The sequence below is a fragment of the Oculina patagonica genome, chromosome 12 (genome assembly GCF_052425735.1).
Source record: "Oculina patagonica isolate OP01 chromosome 12, crgOcupat, whole genome shotgun sequence".
NCBI classification, from domain to species: domain Eukaryota; kingdom Metazoa; phylum Cnidaria; class Anthozoa; order Scleractinia; family Oculinidae; genus Oculina; species Oculina patagonica.
The window spans coordinates 16,105,356-16,127,613 of record NC_135769.1 but is presented as its reverse complement, the minus strand read 5'-3'; the positions used below and the strand labels follow the sequence as shown (position 1 = coordinate 16,127,613).

The following is a 22,258-nucleotide window of genomic DNA, read 5'->3' as shown; positions in this document are numbered from 1 at the left end:
GCGTTTCAGAAACATCTACAATTAACAAAAGAACGCCGCACAACCACACCCAAATTTTCGGGTAGCACCCTTTCCCGGGGTTGAAGCTGTCTCACTGATTCTTTTTAGAAATCAAAAGTGCATGGACATATGCCGCCAGTGTTGAAAAATTTGGCAGGGGCTGCGGAGCTGGGAAGAGGGTGGGTGGGAGAAGAGAGGACGACTAGCACTGGTTTTAACAAACTTTATTCTTCTCCTGCTAATCAACAACATCTACTTTCTATTTCAACTAAGATAATTAGTGTTTCTTAATCTCAGAAAGGAACAAACCCTACAAGGCAAAGCTGACAAAGCATTATACGAACATTACATACCATTACAGTACTTCAAGAAACAAGCCTAGAAGATCTGGAAAATCAAACGACCGTAACCTTTAGACTATCACGGGGATCTCATTTAATGTCAATCTGTCCTTATAATCGAAATATGGTGCAAGCTAAATTACCTAGAGAAAACAGGTAGCGAAACTGATAGCATAGCCAAAACACAGATGAGCTCCCCTAAAACTAATGAACAACTACGAATAGTCACAAGATCAACACGAAACCAACTAAAGTGAACAAATACTTAAAAGTAAGTTAATGAATATAATCCACGTGCGTAGCTAAGACTAAGCCCACTCACATGTACTGTATTCTTGTGTGGCTATTAACAACATAACCTACAGAACAACGTCATACAGAGGCCTTTGGTTTTAACTGATTGCAGCCTTCAGGGACTGCCTGCATTTTATGTTAACTGTTGTGATTTAGGGCATTCAAGTGGATGTGCCCCTGAACGTCCACGTCTCACTCTTTTTTCATTTAGACCCCCACCTCCTGCTCCTCCTTCTTCTCCAGCCCGTCATTCACTTCCACCAACTCTTCTACCTCCAAAGACTCCTTCTGGCCCCCTCTTCTTCGTCTTCTTCTTCTCCCACGTTTGTCCCCCTCTTCCTCCTCCTTCTTTACTTCCCCCCTCTCCCCCTCTCGCACCTCCTCCTCCTTTTTCTGCTCCTTCTTCTCCACCGTTCCTGTATCAAACTTTAGATATGCTAACCACAGAGTTACAACTGTAACCAAACCATTTTGAACAATAGTTGAAATTAAACTCTCACTTAGAAAAGCCTGTGCAATCACAAGGAAAACAAACAGCAACAGCACAAACGCCAGGAAAGCACTTAGGAAAAGAATGAAGTCAAACATAAAAATCATAAATTCAAGGGACCTTTTAGGTTTTTCATCTGAAGGATGACGTGGTGAAAAATATGCACTGTGAAACTCGCAAACCAGCAAATAAAAAGCAGCAGAAATAGCAACAACACCCACCAAAATTGTAATACCCCAAAATGGTTCTGTTATTATACCAAGCAAAACCCACAATAAATGATGACATGCCATGAATACTGCCGGGTAAAGAAAAAAGCAAGAAACAAAGTTATTGCTCGTTTCTTCTCCATGACCTGAGGTTAAGCTACAGTCACAGATACATACTGTGCATGTAGTATTACGTCTGCAGTGAATATATATACACCAAATAACCCGCCGAAAAAGTACAAGCAACACAAACCCTAAAAAAACAGGAGCATATAAATCTTGTTGAACAGTAGATAATTTGCAAGCATAAATATTTAAGAAAACTCCCACAACAAAAACAAATAAAGAAAAAAACATTACCGCTGCTAATTTGCTCAAGTTCTGTTCTTTCACCTGTTCTTTATCCCACTCCCCTAGCTGCACTACTATTGCCTGTGATACAAACAAACTCATCACTAAACTAATAAACAACAAGCCCCAACAAACACCATGAAGCAGCCGTTTCAGCCCAGTAAAATGCAAAGCTTTCTCCTGGCCTGAAATTACACACTCTGCTGTGTTTATTCGTGGATCATGGAGACTTCCAACTACTGCTGTGTCCTGCAACTACAAAACAATAATTCACATGAATCAGTGTCTGTAGTGTATAAATACACAAGGATGTGATGATAAACTTACTGTGTCGGGGATCATCACTGGGAAAAAGAAGGTAAATTATTTTGAAAAAGAAATTGGAAAATACTGCTTTGTGTTTGGGCTGAAGCAAACACTTGAGTAAATTCATTAATTTTAAGAGCATGTGCAACCTTCTACACACATTTGCATATAATTAATTATGCAAAATACCGTCGCGCTAGCTCCTCAAAGCTTTGGGCTATAAGATGAAATAACAGCTTGAAGGGCAAGCTGAGTTTTTTATTTTCATCTCCTCCTGTGACCATAACATGGATGTCCAATATCAAACAAACAAGCAAATGTTACTTAATGTTAGAAAACTTTCTATTATCATAATCCAGAATATTGATGTGTAATTTGCACTGGTGTTACACTTTTTCACTGGTGTTACAACTGAACTGCACTGCTCTCAGCCAATCAGAATCGAGTAATTTTTTCATGCAATTATTATTAGCCTTTTAGTAGCCTAGTAACTATAGCAAGACATGATTTCCCCCAAGGGTATAGGGAATATTGAGAAGCACCATCCTCTGCATGGTTTGCAGTTCCCCTTTCTCAATTACATTATTTTGAATTCCCCTTCCCCTTTCCTTTACACTTTAAAAAAAGTCTTAAATTTTCCCCGGTACATTTCCCCTACATATCCCTGTGGTCAGCCTGGGGGTCACCCCAGGGGGAAGATGATTAGATGCATATTTAAAAAAGTGATTTGTATATTTGCTCTATTTTGCCAGCAAGAATACTGAATACATGTAGAATAAAATATAAACCCCACCATACCGTGGAAAGGAAGTATAACATGGTGTTTTCTTGATGGGGATCACTGGGAGAGCCGCTACAGAACTGTGGTAATGTTATGTACAGTTTTCTTGCTCGCCTGTTTGGCCAGATAGCCCCCAAGGAAAAAATCGTCATGGACGATAGGCTGATATTTCCACCACTAACGTACAAACATGACATACTCCACATGTAACTGTAAGAATCAGACCCATTCTGCTTAGAATTATTCTTGCTTGTCGTACTTCCATTAGCGCTGGTTGGAAACGAAGCACTCAACGTACTAGTGCTGTTATCCGCTGTTGTCAGGAATGTAACCGTGATGTCGATCATTAAAGATGGAAGATCAACAGAGGGATAAACAGCCTTCGAAATATTGTAATAGTTGTCGTATGGAGGCTCGGTTGAAATCAAGTAGCCTTGTATTTGGTTATCGTGTTCCATGCACGCAGTGAACACACTTTCAAAGTGGAGCACTAGGATGAAAATGAGCTTGATAAACGAGTGACTTGAGGTATCCATTTCATGTACGACGTGCGGAAGCACTGGAAGCAGTCCAGGTGTTTGACACTGCACTGATTTTCCGAGAAATGAAGCGGAAGTGGAGGCGCTTCCCAGGCCCAGGCCTCAAGGACGGAGCATTTCATTTTTTGGGTGGGGTGGGGTGGGGAAGTGGGCATTTCACTCAGCTCGAACTTTTCTTGTCTTGTTTTTGTGCAAGAGTATTATTCACTGCTGGCTAACGAAGTTTCACCTTTGGCTTGCTGCATGAAAATGAATTTTGTTCTACTTTTGCAGTACAGGATTTTTTTTGATAATTTCCCAACTCCTCCCTCCTCCCCCGAAAAGAATAAAATGATAAGTAAGGACGCCGTTTTGCGGCTTTTGCCCGGCGTACGTATACGGCGATGGCAGGACGCAAGGGGATGAAAGTTCCCTCAAAGCACTATCCGTTTAATGCCATCTTCGCCGTCAAAGAGGTCTTTGAAGATGGCATTTACCAAACAAGAGGAATGGCATGTGCTGTCGTTGTGGGAGGCTCTGAACGTTTGTTAACTTGGAGCGGTGTAATCGAGGAAAGCGACTGTAACAAGTTATTTGTAATGGATCGCTTCTCCGACAAGTCGACCGAAGAGTTTCTCAGCAATAGGGAACGATACCGTCTTCAAAACTCAAAGACTGAAGAGAATGGTAATCTTACGTTTTTTTCAGTGAATGCTGGCGATAAAGCGAGCTTCACTACTCTCGATTTAAAAGTTCCGCAAAGTGACATAAGCTTACAGACATCAGACTTCACTGCGTACACATTCTCCGGAAAAGAAAAGTTAAACCTGAATTTCAAGTATGATTCAAGCAAAAAGAAGCATAATCTTGTGTCTGGAAACTGGACGAAACGTGCTATTTTGGAGAAATCTTCCGTCATCGGATCGCCAATCATGGTTGACGAGGATAATAATCGCAAGGTCGTCGGCGTAGTGGGAGAGATTGGTGGGAAACTCAGCCCCTGTTTCGTAACGGAGAAACAATTAAATGGTAAGTATAATTCACAATGAAAAACGAAATTAATTATACATTAATTAAGGTGATTTCATCGAAAAGGAAGGTTTAAAAAAAAAAAAAAAAAAAAAAAAAAAAAAAAATTTTCTTCCCCAATTTCCTCCACATTCATTCTTTTTTTTTTTTTTTTTATACAATAAAAATTTTTTTAAAAAAAAAAAAATCTTTTTAAAATTTTTTTATTATTTTTTTTTTTCCTTTTAATAAGGGAAAAAAAAAATAAAATATTTTCTTATTTTTTCCAACTTTAATAAATATTACTCACTTCCTATGGATTCCGTCTTAATGTTTTTTCAATCTTAGCCTGTTCACATGGCGGTGGGGGACCCCGGGTAGGTGAGGTACCCCACTTACCCGTGGTGAAGTAAACTTGTCTTCACATGCAAACCCGGGGAGGTGGGGTGAGGTTTAAAATGCTATCGCATGGTCACAAATCAATGGACAAGCATCTGCGTATCTCTGTATACATTGATGACAAATCTTGTTCAAGTCACAGGTGACTTTGTACTCTTTCAAATATTTAAGTAAAAGTTCCACTCATTCCGGAGTCCACAACCTGACTTTTGGGGTTTTGTCGTTTGTCTTCTTGGCAGATTTGGTCGGACGATTAAGCGATTCAAGCTCTAATCAGACGAAGAACATACTTTTCGCTTTGTAGCTGTTATTTCGGACAAGACATCGCTTCGATCATCTTGACTATCAGTTTCCAAATTGTTGCGGGCACTGTCAACTTCAGGTTTTTGAGTTGTTGAGTTTATGTCGTCAGAAGAACTGGCCATGCTCATTGCTGGTAGTAAAAAAAAAAAAAAAAAAAAAAATTTTTTTTTCAAAAAAAAATTTAAAAATAACCCCAAAATTAAAAATAATTAAAAAAATTTAAAAAAAAAAAAAAACAACCTGGAAAGGCGAGACAGAGGGATGTCTGAAATTCAGGCTATGCTGGTAGTGGTTGGTGGCCATTTTTTTGTGGGCTTTGCGCAATTTCGATTTAATTACCCTGGTTAGGCGGGATACCCCACTCTCAAGCTTTCACATGGAGAAAAGTCACCCCAGCTAGGCGAGTTACCGGGCCCGGCCTGCTTACCGGGTAACCCGCCTAGGTGCGGTACCCCACTTCGCATGTGAATGCAATCAAGATAAAAAGAGAGATTGTATGAAGAGATATGTAACTTCACCTACCCGGGGTCTCCCACTGCCATGTGAACAGGTCCTTAGCATTGGGTTATTCCAGAAAAAATACACACCTCCCCGACGGATGGCAAACTGGAAATTCTCGCGGGAGGGGGGTTAATGGCTCGGGAAATCCGGGCGGGAGGGGGGGGGTCTGAACCTAAAAATTCTTCCTCGGGGGTCACTTTTAACTTTAACTCGATCGATATGTTTTACCACTTAAAAGAAGAAGTTTGCATCGAAAAATCTTGTAGTCTTCCACTTTATGGTGTTCTTACCTCATATGCTTCAAGTTTACCTTCATAGGTCCTTTTATTCATGAAGAACCAGCGCGATAAATGGATAACAACAACTTTACGATCGGAAAAAAACACTTTCGACCGAGCATGCAACGCCTGGAACATTTTTACGGTACCCAGGCCACCCGCGCCCGTGCTTTGCAACATCCTCAAAAATGTGAAGAAAAGACGATCGGTCCGGCTGCACTTTTCTGTTTTTTTTTTTTAGCCAACCCGAGAACTCCTTTTGCTGGCTATAGCTAACATGTGTATACACAATTTGTGTATTATTTGGCTACTTCCAAGTTGAAGTTGAAGTTGAATTAATCCATGCCTTACGATCGATATGTTAACAAGTGTTATATGAAAGCAAGAACCGTTGACATTACGCATGAAAACTTAAATTTTTGAAAGAAAGGCAAGAGCTCCAGTTGACCTACACACCCATATAGGTAACAAAATTTAAAATTATTGTAGTTCAAAAGGCTTTATTGCTAAGCTTAAGAAGTGTCACACTAGCGAGAACTCGATCTTGTAAACAGGAACTCGATGTTGTAAACACGCGCCAATTTAGGCCGCCTTGTCACTGACAACTAAAATTATAGTTTTTCTTTATTAGCGCATTAAAGATGAATTACAGTCCGTACTGCGCAATCTCGGCTGCAATGTTTATGTGAGCCTCACAAACAAAGCAAAACTAAAAATTACGTGACAAACTTACCTGTTTCTTCATTATTAACGCCAGATAACCTTGCAGAACAAATAATAACAAGTAGAAGAACCTCGACGCTATTTCAAACTGACGTTTCAGCTCATCGGAAGTTCTTGAACGAAGCGAACTGTAATGGCGGACTAAAAAACTTCATGTATGCTGTCACCAAAGTGTAACGTTTCAACGAATTCAAAACAAAAACGTAAACAAACCCCGAGTCTGCGCAGTACGGACTGGAAATCAGCTTTAAGGACTTTTTTCACTGTGTTTTTTCTTACATTTGTAACATAATTTTTAAGACTTACATATTTCTTATCTTGTACATTTGTTGTTTGACGAAAAAAACAAGTGGCATTTTAGAGGAGAGTGTGCCGGAGGTCACACAAACACACGTGCGATCGTTGAAATTTGACCAGCAAAATTCGCAACATTAGCCCAGTTTTAAAAATTATAATAAACAGGGATCTTTTGGAAGAAAGGTTGCGTCGTTTGTATTGCCAGTTGTGTCCAGTTAGGGCCTTTAAAAAAAATGGAAATCCAGGCGGGAGGGGGGTCTAGCGATCTGGCAAATCCGGGCTGAAGGGGGGGTCAAAAAATGTTGCCATCCGTCGGGGGGGGGGGTGGGTTTTTTCTGGAATAACCCATTCTAGACTACGTAGCCGGCTAGTAAATCCCCGAGTAAATCGAACCCAATCGAACTGAATTTCAATCAAGTTCATGGATTGAGTTCCATTGAGTTGGCAATCGGACGAAGAACAAACTCACCATAAAAAAATATTCAATCGAACTCTTGATTTTTATAAAAACTGGTGTTGAAAATCAATAGCACATGTTTTTCATAAAATGGAGAAATTCTGGAGAAATGGCTTCAGATGCGCTGTGGGTTGTTACCGTAGCTTTAAATGGGTAGTAAAAGGTTACCAGGATTGCCACCTTAATTGATGTGAAGGAGGCCGGGAAACAATTTTAAGGTTTTAAAGAAAATAGGTGAGAAAGGCGGTGCATTACAAATTGCAAACAAGCTCAGACAACTAGATCACCTTCAACGTGAACTGGTTGCTTCCCAGTGTGGCCTGAAAATGCTTCAATAACTTGGTAAGTGAAGATGTTTGTTTGGGGCTCTGACAATAGACCTGGGAACAGATGCCACCGAAATAAATCGGGAGTATATCAATTTGTCTCAAGTAATCATTGTGCAGCCCTTATGAAAAACAGTAAGAGCAAAACTTATATGCATAATTTTTAGCTTTAGTAGAGTCTGTGGGCCACATGCTTTTGATGGGCGTGCTTTAATTTGTATGTATGGGTTTACCAGAGCCAATTTATTAAAGAACATATCCAATCCATTTAATTGTGTTTGATTGAGTTCGGTTGCTGAACTTAATCGAATGCAATCTGTTGGATTGGGTTCTATTGAGTTTGATTGGTTTGGAAATCAAACTCACTCAAAGTTCAATGTTCGATTTTGTTCGATTACCAAACTCAGTCGAACTCAATCCATGGATTGAGTTTGATTTACTATGCCGGGAGACTATTTCAGTTTTGTCGTCTTCAGATCTTTAAAGACTGTTGAAAGATTTGAAAGATTTTCAAAAGGGAATCCCTTTAATCCTCAATAACTAACCCTCCCCCCGCCCCCAAAAAAGATAATAAAATAACTCGAGCCGTTTCTGATTGCCCAAGATTTGAGTTTTGTGGATTCAGCTGTAAAGAAAACAAAGAGAAGTTGTTGCCATGCCTGGCAAGATGGCAATAATTTGAAAAATGCTACATGGCAATTATTTATGGTCTATTTGAGGCTTTGCAAGAAAAATATTAGAACACCAAGAATTAAAAAGAAGGTACTCTTCAGTGGAATGAAATTGGTCTAAGTTACTAGGGCTTTTTTAAAATGGCAGTGTCTGATTTGGAGCATGCCATTGTGGGATTGGTGCAGTATATTTTTAACAAAAAATTATGTCTCCTTCAAATTTGTCTTCTGGGTCATTTTGGCACAGAATCTTTTGAAAACAATCAAGACTGTGCTTTAGGGGTGCTGGGCGACAACAAAAATATTAGATTACTGAGTCACCTGCCCAGGCATCCTACTTTTTCAATTGCAACCAAGTGACAAAAAAGTCAAACAATAAACTTCTTTTCTCTCTTTGCTTTCATGTGTTGTATTAAGGGAATAGTTCATGATGTAACCAACAAGTATAGGCATCTGTCAGACAAAGTCCATAGATTTAGCGCGCTGTAAAGGTTGTTACTGTTGGTTGGTAGCAGCATTTGATGTGGTTAAACAAATTAATCCAATTGGAGATTTGCAGATGCAGCCACAAAAATGTGCCGCAACAGTATTTTGATTATATATTTGACTTGTGATGTAAGTTGTGTGCATTATAACTTGATGAAGCACGCACATGACATAAGCTGCATGCTATATGGAGCAGTAATACACTGCCTTTAAAAGGTCTCCTTATGTAATTTTATATTCATTCAACAGGTCAAGGAAGTAATCCAACAGAAGGTGTCAACAGCAAATCTTCACAAGATGGACAGAGTTCCTCGGGTTCAGGTGCAGCTAAATTTGGTATGGAGTTTTCTTATTTGACCCTCCATAGACCCTATGCAAAAATGGTTGTCATTCATTTCTGTTGTTTGGTCAAGTTTCTTAAAATGCTGATGGTGGCACTTAAATATATATATGAAATATTATGCTATTCTGAGAAGTTTCAGTGTTTTGGGTTAAATGGCTGCAAAGTTATGACTCATTAAAATTTATTTGTATGGAAAAAGTCACCCTGGCCTTCCTAGCCTCATTTTCATGTTTTTGGCAATATAAATGCCCCTGTAACTTCCCAGTAGATGAAAGTATAGCCTTTAAATTTCACACAAAGGATTTACTTTGAATATCTTTAAGGTAGAGTAATTTAATTTTGTTGAGAAATGATTTTTCTGGGAGCCGAAAATTAACAGCGGCCATATTTGCATAGGGTCTATGCAGTTCCCCTATCATTGTTTACACATTGAATGAATATGGTTAGACTGTTCCCAAGCCTCAACTCTCCCCTTCTGAAGGGGGAGGGGTAAGAAAGTATTTGTCATGTAAGTTTACAACTTTTTCATCCCTTCACTCTGCCGATATGGACCACTGATTGTTGGAAACACAATGCCTTTAAAAGGTCTCCTTATGTATATTCATTCAACAGGTCAGGGAAGTAATCCAACAGAAGGTGTCAACAGCAACTCTTCACAGAATGGTCAGAGTACCTCGGGTTTAGGTGCAGCTAAATTTGGTATGGAGTTTACTTTGTATTTATTTGACCCTCCATGCAGTTTCTCTGTCATTGTTTGCTCATTGAATGAATATGGTTCTGTTCCCAAGCCTCAGCTCTCCCCTTCTGAAGGGGGAGGGAGAAGGAAGTATTTTGTCATGTAAGTTTACAACTTTTTCATCCCTCCACGTTGCCCATATATTGGACCACTGTTTGTTGGTAACACAATTCCTTTAAAAGGTCTCCTTGCACACATATTCATTCAACAGGTCAAGGAAGTAATCCAACAGGTGTCAACAGCAACTCTTCACAGGATGGTCAGAGTTCCTCTGGTTTAGGTGCAGCTACACTTGGTATGGAGTTTTCTTTGTATTTATTTCACCTTCCATTTTCTCCTGACATTATTTGCTCAGTGAGTGAAAATAATATTATGGCAAGCACAAGCTCCATGTAAAATCCAAAATTTTATTATTTAAAACACACTAATTAGTAGTTTCTTATATGTTCTTTCATTTCTTAAGAAACAATTTACATATTAGAAACACAAAAACCTTTTAAACGGGTTGGGCTGAACAACCAAGGGCAATGTTCAACTTGGAAGTTCACATATTTTCTCAATCCTTAATCGTAACCAGTTTAATTTTCTTGCTGCCTGATTAATTGGCCATAAGCATCTGGAAGATGAATTAAGTTACAGTGTTACCAGATGTCATCTCTGATGCTTTTCTTGCTCCTAATAAGTATGTTTTGGCTTATATTTCTATCAGTTGAACCTAGTGAAGACAAGACATTTTGTGGCAAGACTCAACTTGTGACCGGTACTGTACTGTCATGTTTTTTGTTACATTGAGTTTACTTCTGTTAATAATTTCCAAGCCTAATCTTGCCTTCTGTAGGGAAATGGGATGAGGGTTGTGGTCGGGATGGGAGTTGGGGTGGGCGTGTGGAGATAAGCAGGCTTGGAATAGTAACTGTTATTGACTTTGTGCTGATGGTAGAGGTGAACACAAATGTTAAAGGCAGCTTAAAAAGCGTGAAAGAAGAATGTAATATGTTTTGAAGTGCTTTACATACAGTGTACATATATATTCTACAGGTCACAAAAGTAATCCAAAAGGTGTGAATGGCAATTCTTCACAGCAAAACGGGAGTTCCTCTAGCACAGATGAACCTGATGCAAAGATTGGTATGGAGTTTTCTTTGTATGTACAGTGGAACCCCGATATAACGATATGCCAAGGGGGCAGTAAAATTATATCGTTATATCGAGGAATCGTTATATCGGGGTTCCGTCCCATACATTTTACTATTGCCGGGACATAACATATTCATCGTTATATCGGGAATATCGTTATATCGAAGATCGTTATATCGGGGTTCCACTGTATTTGACCTGGCTAGTTCCTGTGACACAGTGGGTGAATGAATGAAACTGCAGCATATTACCACTGAAAATGCTTGAATTAGCAACTGAGCGCTTATTTAATTTTGTAAGGCGAGAGGGGGTGTTTATTTGGTTTATCAATTTTCAGCCTCAAAATGACATTGTCTTTATTTCTACTGAACCCAAACTGAAACATAATAATAACAAAACTGTAAGGGACTGGTCAATAAGTACCGGGGGGGGGGGGGGGGGGTGGGCCGGAGCAATTGCCTCCCTCATTGAAAAGTGATGGTTTGAAAATTTGTGACCCACCCCTTCCTCCTGGCTCAAAACTGATTGACCCACCCCTGGTAGGGGGTTAAACATTACATGACCCACCCCCTTTGCTAAGGAACCAATCTTTTCTTTATTATCCGTTAAGGGTTGGAGGTTTTTGATTTGGCATATTAGTTTTTAAAGTGCAATTCCCTACATATAACACCCTGATTTTCCCTGATGGACACTGCTGTTCCATGTACGTCTTTACCCTTTTCTTAACAAAGCAAAGAAGAATGAATTTATCACTTCTTATACTAGTCTGTTGTAAGTTTTCCACATATTTCTGTGTAAAGTCCATGGGAAAATTTAGACACAAACATGCTAAACCTGAAACAGTATGTTATATTATTTCATAAACAACTATTGAAGAGTTCATATTTTTACACAGAAATTGATAACAGAAACTACAACCACTGTCCATCATTCATATTTGCAAAGTGTTTGAGTTTACTAACTAGTATTAAAAGGCTTAAAGCCCGGCATGAATCTATGCAGGTTGAAGAGAGGCAGGCAAACCTGATGTTATGATCACAAACCATCTAGGGGGGTCAGGGGGCATGCTCCCCCGGGAAATTTTTATATTTGAGCCTTCTAAAACCGCTAAAAATTTATTAAAAAATGCTCACACAGAAAAATTTATCAATTTTATATACTGATGAATACAGCTGTTCTTGGAACTATAACAGTTTAAAGTTAGTGTATAAATAAGATGACCCACCCCCTATGTGTAGATCAAAATTTCGTAACCCACCCCTTTTCGAGGGCTCAAAAACTGATGACCCACCCCCTTTCTGCTCCGGCCCACCCCCCTCCCCCTGTACATTTTGACCAGTCCCTAATGCGTGGTTCCAGAAAATATCCATGCCTTTCCCACTGAAGGGACTGGAAAATTCCAGTGGGTGGAAGTGGTCTCAAAGCACAAAAACTTTAAAGAAAATGTATGAATCTTACTGTTATTGGAATTTCCTGTGGGGTGGGGGGGGGGGGTCCTTAGGAAAAATCTCTTCCATGGGGGAGGTATAGTCTCCTTTGCAGCCGTTATGGGGGAGCGTAGCGTGACATACCAAATAACGGCTGCGAAGGAGACTAGGGGAGGTATAGATAAATTTATGAAACTATACACAATAGCACTGGAGGCAGGAAGTTCGAAAATGGCCTCGTTATTCCAGGAACTTTCAAAGCAATAACAAGAAGTCAGCACGAAGTTTAACAAGGAACTTACTACCATGAAGCACGTATGCACTCACATGGGCATTGTCTTCAATAAAATCAGAAGTTAACCTGTGCGACTTAAAGGACTTTAAAGAACATCTGTATTAGGTCGTAAAGTATGATCGTCCGGGTGAGAGTAGTTCTGAGAAAAACTGTTGTTGGTGACTGACGTTTCGACAACCTGAGCGGAAGTCATCTTCAGAGTCAAGTGAAAAGTTGTTGTCAGTCGATGTTGTTATAAGTGGTCCGTTGATGTTGATTGGTCAGTTTAGCCGTGATGTTATTGGCTGTAAGACTCGTGTAAAGTTTGTCAACAGTAATTGGTCAGTTTCGATCCGTCTATTGTTAGTCTAATTAAGTCGTTCTGTTCCGTCTATTGTTAGTCAAATTAAGTCGTTCTGTTGGCGGTCTGTTTGTCGGTTCTGTTTAAGTCGTAAATAAGTCGTTTGTAAGGTGCCGGTAGTTGTTGACATCTGTTTATAGGTGTTTGTTCTAAGTTTGTGTACCAGCTTTTCAGAGTCAGTCGTTGAAAATAGTTAGTACTGTAGGTTAAGCATTCAGCAGAGTCCCAGTCGATTTTGTGGTTAGTAAGTCGATGGTGTTCAGAAATGTGATTGTTGACATCACCATTTCTCGTCGCTCGTTTGTGTTCAGTCAGTCTCATGGTAAGGTTTCTACCGGTCCCTCCAAAGGAAGTTGACGATACTTTTACCGCCGTACACAAAGACGAGATTGACGATTTTCACGAACACCTCAATGAACAGAACGCCGACATTCAGTTTACCAGAGAGATCGAAGAAAATGGAAAACTTCCTTTTCTAGACTGTCTGGTAAGCCGTGACAACAACGAACTGCGAACTACAGTGTACAGAAAACCGACGCATACTGACAGATTACTGGACGAAACATCCTACAACCCGACTTCCCACAAAGCTACGATTATCAAGACTTTGAGTTTTCTTTGTATTTATTTCACCCTCCATTTTCTCCTGACATTATTTGCTCAGTGAGTGAAAATAATATTATGGCAAGCACAAGCTCCATGTAAAATCCAAAATTTTATTATTTAAAACACACTAAGTAGTTTCTTATATGTTCTTTCATTTCTTAAGAAACAATTAACATACAGTAAAAACCCGCGTGTAAGAACCTAGGGATTTAAGAACCTTTTGGCAGAAATTTGCTTTTTTAATACCCCAAAATATAAGAACCTGTTTAGGGACCGGTCATTATTTATGTAGAGGGGGGGAGGGAAAAAAAGAAGGGGGGGTCAAGGCTATTTCAGAGTGGCAAGAGGGGGGGCTAAAATTTTTTATAAAGAAGTTTAGGGGGGGGGATAAGCAGTTTGAGGTGGGTAAAACAGTTAAATAGAACAGTGCAAACACCATATGTGAAACAGTGAGATGCTAAATTGTACAATTTTATGCTATTTCTATTGTTTTCTTTTGTTTAAACTCAACTATTATGTACAACTTTAGTGATTTGTATTTTACAGAAATACTGTTTTCACTCTAAACTCCATTGTTATCTTAAAATTAATTTTAGTTAATAAAGAAACCAGACCTTTATAATCTGCTTTGAACAATATCTGGTTTGACTGAAATTATTTTCTTTTTACAAAATGATTATCACTGCAATAGCCCAAGAAGTAATAAAACATGATATTTATGACAACAAGAATTCAAAGTAATCCCTTTACAACTTTAGGAAAATCATTGGAAAGGAATTATATTTTGCATGGATATTACATTTGTGTTCACCATGAGAGCATAATTTGTAAAAACTACCACTTTTCCAAAGTTAAGGAGTTAATAATAGAGGTATGTTTACTATACACATAACTCATCCAAAAATTTGCCTTATTGCTGGACAAGTATCCATAGCAAAGAAGCCTTGGTTGACTAAGTGTTGATCCAGCCTTTTTGCATTAGAACAAGTGTACGTGCAATTAAGATTGTATGTAACATGCATTTAATAATAAATTACTTGAGGCATATAAAGGGAGATATGAGGTGGGGGGGGGGGTCATCACGTAAATATTGAATAAAGAAGGGGGGTCACTTGCTATTTACATGGCCTGGAGGGGGGGCCTTACAGAAATTTTGATCTTTCCAACATATTTTTCCCTCCCCCCCCTCTACATAAATAATGACCGGTCCCTTAGCCAAACAAATTCCAACAGGTTCTTAAATGTAGGGTTTAACTATTTAATTTATATTTTTTTTTTTTTACCAAAAACCAGAAAGGTGATGTTACCGGGGTATATACAGTATGTTGTTGGACTTTTGGCAACATGGGTACATTAATAAATATTTATAATGAAGAACAGACCAGATTTTATACTATTTTCTGATAATCAACAACAATGTCTACTCTGAAAGTGATAAATGATCATCGCAGTGAATTTCCAATTTATTAGCAATTGGAAATAAAGAAGCCTGAAAAAAAATTCAGGCTTCTTTATTTCCAATTGCTTAAATTGGAAATTCACTGCGATGATCATTTATCACTTTCATATAATCCGCAGTTCATATATATGAATCATTTCATATACATTACATAATGTCCACTCTGTAGAAATTAAGAACCTGATTAAGAACCTACTTAGCCTAAACTGTCAATAAGTACCCCATAATACAAGAACCTGTTTTGCCAAACTCTGAAAAAAGTAGGTTCTTACACGCGGGTTTTTACTGTATTAGAAACACAAAAACCTTTTAAACTGGTTGGGCTGAACAACCAAGTACTCCACTGACTTAAAAAAGAGCAATGCAATGTTCAACTTGGAAGTTCACATATTTTCTCAATCCTTGGTAACCAGTTTAATTTTCTTGCTGCCTGATTAATTGGCCATAAGCATCTGGAAGATGAATTAAGTTACAGTGTTACCAGATGTCATCTCTGATGCTTTTCTTGCTCCTAATAAGTATGTTTTGGCTTATATTTCTATCAGTTGAACCTAGTGAAGACAAGACATTTAGTGGCAAGGCTCAACTTGTGACCGGTACTGTACTATCATGTTTTTTGTTACATTGAGTTTACTTCTGTTAATAATTTCCAAGCCTAATCTTGCCTTCTGTAGGGAAATGGGATGAGGGTTGTGGTCGGGATGGGAGTTGGGGTGGGCGTGTGGAGATAAGCAGGCTTGGAATAGTTATTGACTTTGTGCTGATGGTAGAGGTGAACACAAATGTTAAAGGCAGCTTAAAAAGCGTGAAAGAAGAATGTAATATGTTTTGAAGTGCTTTACATACAGTGTACAAATATATTCTACAGGTCACAAAAGTAATCCAAAAGGTGTGAATGGCAATTCTTCACAGCAAAACGGGAGTTCCTCTAGCACAGATGAACCTGATGCAAAGATTGGTATGGAGTTTTCTTTGTATGTATTTGACCTGACTAGTTCCTGTGACACAGTGGGTGAATGAATGAAACTGCAGCATATTACCACTGAAAATGCTTGAATTAGCAACTGAGCGCTTATTTAATTTTGTAAGGCGAGAGGGGGTGTTTATTTGGTTATCAATTTTCAGCCTCAAAATGACATTGTCTTTATTTCTACTGAACCCAAACTGAAACATAATAATAACAAAACTGTAATGTGTGGTTTCAGAAAATATCCATGCCTTTCCCACTGAAGGGACTGGAAAATTCCGGTGGGTGGAAGTGGTCTCAAAGCACAAAAACTTTAAAGAAAATGTATGAATCTTACTGTAATTGGAATTTCCTGTGGGGGGGAGGGGGGTCCTTACGAAAAATCTCTACACAATAGCACTGGAGGCAGGATCGTCCGGGTGAGAGTAGTTCTGAGAAGAACTGTTGTTGGTGACTGACGTTTTTTGAAGCTGGGCTCTAATTCGAGCATCTACGGCAAGTTACTTTTTTAATACACTTATACATTGATTAACAGTAGCTTGCAGGGTCGTTAACAATCTTTACTGAGTTCTTCACAGACCTGCCAAATGATAAGGAACTTACACAGTTCTTAGCAAAGACCCTGGCAAAGATCTTTGCCCAAATTCCTGACAAGTCCTCGAGATCTTTGGCAATATTCAGATCCTTGAAGATTCAGAATTAGATCCTCAGTTTCCCTCAGTAGGATCATCAAAGATCCTCAACGATAATATATTAGAAATTATATATATACAAGACCAAAAAAATTAAGAACAATTAAAAATAAATGAACGTTTTCGACGTGTTCGTCATCTTCAGGGTCTTTGTCGTCTTCAGATCTTTAAAGACTGTTGAAAGATTTTCATCAGGGAATCCCTTTAAATGAATCAACAACAACGACAAGTACTTTACTCGAGTCAAGAAGAAATGTTCTCAAGATGTTAAATGATCAAAAGAACTTATTTCAATGTTTTTCGATGGATTTAATTTCAATTTTTATTGCTTTTGCAGGATTTGTGCCAGAATCATCTGAGAAAGGTAAGGGTACATGATCCTTCGGTTATAAACGGACTTACCAAGGTGAGTTAGAAACATTCTGAGAAAAAAGGATAAATGCAAAACAAATAACACCAGGAAGAGGTGGGGTTGGGGGCAGGGGTGGGGAGATATAAGCAAGCTCGGATTATTGACTGTGTGTTTATGGCAGAGGTAAAAAGAAATGTTAAAAGCAGCATAAAAAGTGAGCAAGAAGAAGAATACAATCTTTAAGGGTGTTTAAAGTCCTTTTATGACCTGCCAAATGATACGGATCTTACACAGGTCTTTGTAAAGATCCTGGCAAAGATGTTTGCCTGGATTCCTGACAATCCTTCAAGATCTTTGACAAGGTCGATCCTCGAGAATCAGGGATTAGGAAGGACGTGCGCCATGCGCATATGGCGCATAAAGCTATAAAATGGCGCATTAAAAAAGTACTTACCGGGCCTGTGATGCGCCCAAGCCGCAAAACAGCTAGTAAAATATACACTTCTTTGTGAAAAGGTTTTTAAAGTGTAAATTTTCAGTTTAATGACGGATAAACAAGCGAAAAACACGGTGCCTTCGCTCTTTGCTTCGCGGTCGCTTTATTTTTGTCCCCAGATCCTCAACCCGGACTTTGCTTGCAAGCGAGGCTCTTGCTCAGAGTTCCATGTGCTTTCCGGCCGTGTTTTCGTGTTGTCATCCATTTCGTCATTCTAATAGGCTGCTTTGAATTTATTTACATCTCTTATTAGCCTCATTTGTTTAAAGTCAACATGCCTACCAAAAAAGTGCTAAAATTGGACAGCTCTTAGAAAAAATTGTCGACATTTTTCACCACGAACGTCAAGTCCGCCACAACTGAGCAGAATCGTAAAAACAATGACGAAAACGAAGGTCTGGTGAAACGACTCACGATCAAAGTGTATCCTCCAAGCATTCTAGTTCTGAGTAACGAAAATGTCAGTTCCAGTTCAGAATCTATAATTTATCTAAATGAAATTGTTGCTTTTGATGGAATAACGTTAAACCTGTATAATTTCATACTGTAAGTTACAGTACTTAATATGCAATTCTTATTAGCTATATAAGATCTTCGACTTTGCAATTTCGCTTTGCTTGAACCAGTGTGAAATACAAGCAATAAAGCATTATGTAACCTTTGCTGATTTTTTTTCCTGGCCCATTCATTTAGCCTGATGGCCCAAATGGCCCATAACTTTCCAATGACAGGGGCCATGGGCTCAATTGCCTGTTTTCCTTCCTAATCCCTGAGAATTCTTCATAAGATCCTCAGTTATCCTCAGTAGGATCCTCAAGGATGCTAGCAAAATCTTTGAAGATCATTGAAAGATTTTCACCATGAAATCCTACTGAATGAATTGATAACAACAACAAGAACTTGACACAAGAGGAAATGTGCTCAAGACGTTAAAGGAGCTACGTCACGGTTAACACATCTTGAAAAAACTGACAAGTTTTTTCTAGTTTATCTTTCGTAATCTGTCTTAATTTTCGTCAGTCGCAACCATCCTTGGTTATTTTTGCATTTTTAATACTCCTCTGTTGTCTTTCTTCATTACAAAACTATGATTTTGAGGTTTTCTTCAATTTGGATGTAATCAGAAAAATGACTTAAAATATCGTGACATTGCTCCTTTAAGTTATCAAAACACAGGGATGAAAAGAACTAATCTCAATGTTTTTCGATGGATCTTATGTCAATTTTTATTGCTTTTGCAGGATCCGAGCAAGAATCATCTGAGCAAGGTAAGGGTACGTGGTGCTGGGGTTAAAGAGTGCCAAAGATCTTTGGTGGTGAGCCAAAAAAGAATTGGCCAAGGAGCTGGGAATGGCGCTAAATTAAAGTGAACATTTGCAAGTCAGTTATTTACAATTTTCCTAGTACGATATAGTCTTTTTCTTGTGTTCCACTGTAACCTAACAATAGTTTCAAGACAAAGAGAAACCTGCGACTGGAAGTAAATGTTTGGGAAAGGGTTTTTAACTGGAAGTTTATCGAGTCAAGTTGTATTATCCATGTAAACAGGGTGGTAAAGGTCAGGGGGTGGGGTCCTAATCGCAAAACACGAGCCTACCTCTAAATCACGAATCACCTATATTACTTTAGACCATTTTACGAATCATGTATTCAATATACATTGAATTAAATTTAGTTAATGTGCTTGCATTTACCTTTGAATAGCCTGGTAGCAAGACTTGATCTCTCAGGCTAGTTTACAGTGCGAAACAAGTCCTAGAACGTATAAGTTGAGCCGAGAGAACGCGTGCTGTACACAAAATCAATCTTAGTCTTCATGATTCGTGTCGTTTGTCAACTTGTCGCTACCGTTAATTTATTTATGTATACGTAATTTATTTTCCGTTTCCACATAAGTTACCAACCTGTGTAAAGTGCAATGACCTCAGAACGTCGAACTAGAACTTTTGGGTAAGAGAGGTTAACACGAATTGCCACTACACTTGCTCGAGAGAAACACGGATTAAGAAGCAAATGAAATAAGGAAAAGGACATGTTAAAAAAGTTTCTTTTGTGTAGTTTGGAAACTAGCCTTATCATTGTCTTTGTTGAGTTTCACTCGAATTGTAATTTTAGACACTTTCTTCTTCAAAGTTAGGAGTGGTGCAGTTCCCCTTGAATATCTGCCGTACCTTGCGCTGGATATACAGGGCAAAGTCAAATGGGAAATTTTTGGTCGAAGTCTAGGGCTGACTGAGGCGGACTTGAATAGTATTAAGCATGATAATGATGAGGAATACGAGCGATATTACAAGATGCTGGTGATGTGTTATCAACAAAAAGGCGGTGCTTCATATAAAGTTCTCACAAAAGCCTTACAGGACCATAAACTGCACAGCATTCGAGAAGACTACTGTCTTGAGGAACACGATCCACCCACGCGGAAAAATCCTGTCAAATTGGGTAAGTTGTCTGCATCATTTCTCAAGGTGTCTGCATATTATTATTATTATTATTATTGTTATTATTATTATTATTATTATTATTATTATTATTATTATTATTATTATTATTATTATTATTATTATTATTATTATAAACGAAACTATGCTTTCTTTTTCTTTGTAACTTACGTGTTTAGGTCCTACACAGTGAATTCTTCATTGCTCTCTGTATCTTTTACCAGAAAGATATATGCTCAGAATGTGTGGATCACTAGTTCTTACGGATGTGTTAAAATTGCTCTTTATAAAGCTTCTTCTCTTTGTCTTGACACTGATTCTGCAGATACCGCCGGTTGGTTTTATTTCGCGGGGAAGTTACACTGGGCTTGCCCTGAGACAGTTGTGTTACCTCTAATAATATTCTCGATTTGCGGTTATATAAGTAGGCTACGAAAGTGTATTTGAATTGTTTTTCCTAGTTGTTCTGTTTATTTGTTATATATTTATTCTTATTTGTTGATTAATTTGTTCAAATGTTTTGTTTTATGAAGAAAATGTAAAGTCGGGATCTATAAGCGATCTAGTGAGCATTGCTGATGCCGTAAAAGGAAAGCGTAAAAGATTGGGCAGAGCACTCGGTTTAACGGATGATCAAGTGGGCACCATAGTGGAAGAAAACCGGGGGAAGGTTGAAGAACAATCTTACCAGATACTGCTAAAATGGAAATCGGCAAAGGGGCGTAATGCTACTTACATTGAGCTTGCACAAGCTTTGATTGACCGGACTGTTGATATGAGAACTGTTATGGAAGAACATTGCCTTAAAAGCAAGAGTGGATGATAGATCAATCGCTCTTGTGTCAACATATAAAACGGCTGTAAAGATGTACGATTTTGCAGATGACCACTCTCACGTCTTATTCAAGCTTTACTGTTAAGTGATGTAACTTTCAGTGTACTCCTTTGCCCCCCCCCCCCGGATACTCAACAAAGTTTAACACGGGGAGGTTCCCCCGCAAAGGCCCGAACCCTGACACATTTATATACGTATTTATATACGTATATACTGACACATTTATATACGTATACAAGTATTATTATTATTATACAATATATATATTTTCGACCATAATCATAATAAAACACAGTTTTTACCATGTTTACCAAAAGTTCTGTCTTCACATAATACAATGTGACTACTTGTGGTCTTTAAAGAGCATTTTCAGTCTCTACCCAATATTGTGGAACCCTTTTCTCGAAAATAAACAAGCAGTTTACTAACGGTTATTTTATAGGAGTTTTTATAAGAGTAAACTGATGTTAATTTTTTATTATTTAGCGAATTCGCATTAGAAAAGTTGAAACACGTCTCAAAATAGACAATTTGCATAAATGGCGCCCAAATTTGAATAGCAATACTTTGTGCATTCTTAGCCATGTGTGAATGTTTTTTTGACAAAGGAGTTTTTACGTAAATGCGAGGCTTAGTATGTGTAGCTTTTGTTATTCAAATGTGTCTATGAAATCCGTCTGACAATTATAGTAATAGGGTACATTCCTTGCTGTTTCTAGTTCCAGTCTATTTTCCCGTGTTGCAAACAAAAACCTCGTCCTGATTTCCTTGTTTGATGTGAATTTACGACGAATTTTCTGTACGGGAAGATGGACACATATTTGGGACAGGAAGTTCGTCCTTCACCGGATTTATATCAGACATTTTTAGTGACTACTCCAACCAAGGCCACCCAAGCTGCAAATTCTTCACAAATTGACCAATAGTGTTTGCATGTTAAAACAATAAAAATGAGCCCAAATTTATTGCTTCTGTAGCATGTAGCTGGTGTAGGTCCACAATTTGTGGGAAATCTGTTGTTAACATACAAGGTTTTCAGTCCCTATTTTGCACAGATTTTGTGAGGTGGCATTTGGTTGGAGTAGCTGCACAGTAATGTAAAGCACTATTAGACTGAAGGGATTTGGCGCTATATAAGTGTATCATTATAATAACAAATACGTCTTGTAATTTTGAGCTTATTTTGTTTAAAAGATCAAAGACATGCTAGTTTTCTGGACAACAGCTTGTTTAAAGTAATTTGTCTCTTTCATAGCTTAAAGCAATCGAGATTTCTAGTCAGGTTAGTTTTTGTGTGAGCGGGTTGTACCGCTAATACCGAAATTAACGTATTTGAGTAGTTGCTTTATTGGTCCTTATTGTAAGTTAACAATAAAATAAATACGAATCAGAA

General features: G+C 38.3%; 2 protein-coding genes across 5 annotated transcripts; one reads left to right on the top strand and one right to left on the bottom strand.

The window, feature by feature from the left end:
* Window positions 1-208: 208 nt before the first annotated feature.
* On the bottom strand, window positions 209-3,429 carry LOC144632875 (uncharacterized). Its single transcript, XM_078491629.1, has 2 exons — window positions 2,790-3,429; window positions 209-1,940 (listed from the first exon to the last, which is right to left on the bottom strand). The coding sequence occupies exons 1-2, from the start codon at window positions 3,306-3,308 to the stop codon at window positions 843-845; spliced, it is 1,617 nt and encodes a 538-aa protein (XP_078347755.1). The 5' UTR covers window positions 3,309-3,429; the 3' UTR covers window positions 209-842.
* A 219-nt stretch (window positions 3,430-3,648) lies between these two features.
* Window positions 3,649-22,258, top strand: LOC144633749 (uncharacterized). Of its 4 annotated transcripts, none has more exons than XM_078492610.1 (12): window positions 3,649-4,319; window positions 8,989-9,075; window positions 9,695-9,766; window positions 10,030-10,113; window positions 10,528-10,578; window positions 10,857-10,946; window positions 15,628-15,678; window positions 15,951-16,040; window positions 17,079-17,105; window positions 18,831-18,857; window positions 19,723-20,031; window positions 20,564-22,258. In XM_078492610.1, the coding sequence occupies exons 1-12, from the start codon at window positions 3,695-3,697 to the stop codon at window positions 20,851-20,853; spliced, it is 1,803 nt and encodes a 600-aa protein (XP_078348736.1). In that variant the 5' UTR covers window positions 3,649-3,694; the 3' UTR covers window positions 20,854-22,258. The 4 variants fall into 4 exon arrangements, with proteins under 4 accessions (XP_078348736.1, XP_078348735.1, XP_078348738.1 ...); XM_078492609.1 differs by having other exon boundaries at window positions 9,695-9,781; XM_078492612.1 differs by lacking the exon at window positions 18,831-18,857 and having other exon boundaries at window positions 9,695-9,781.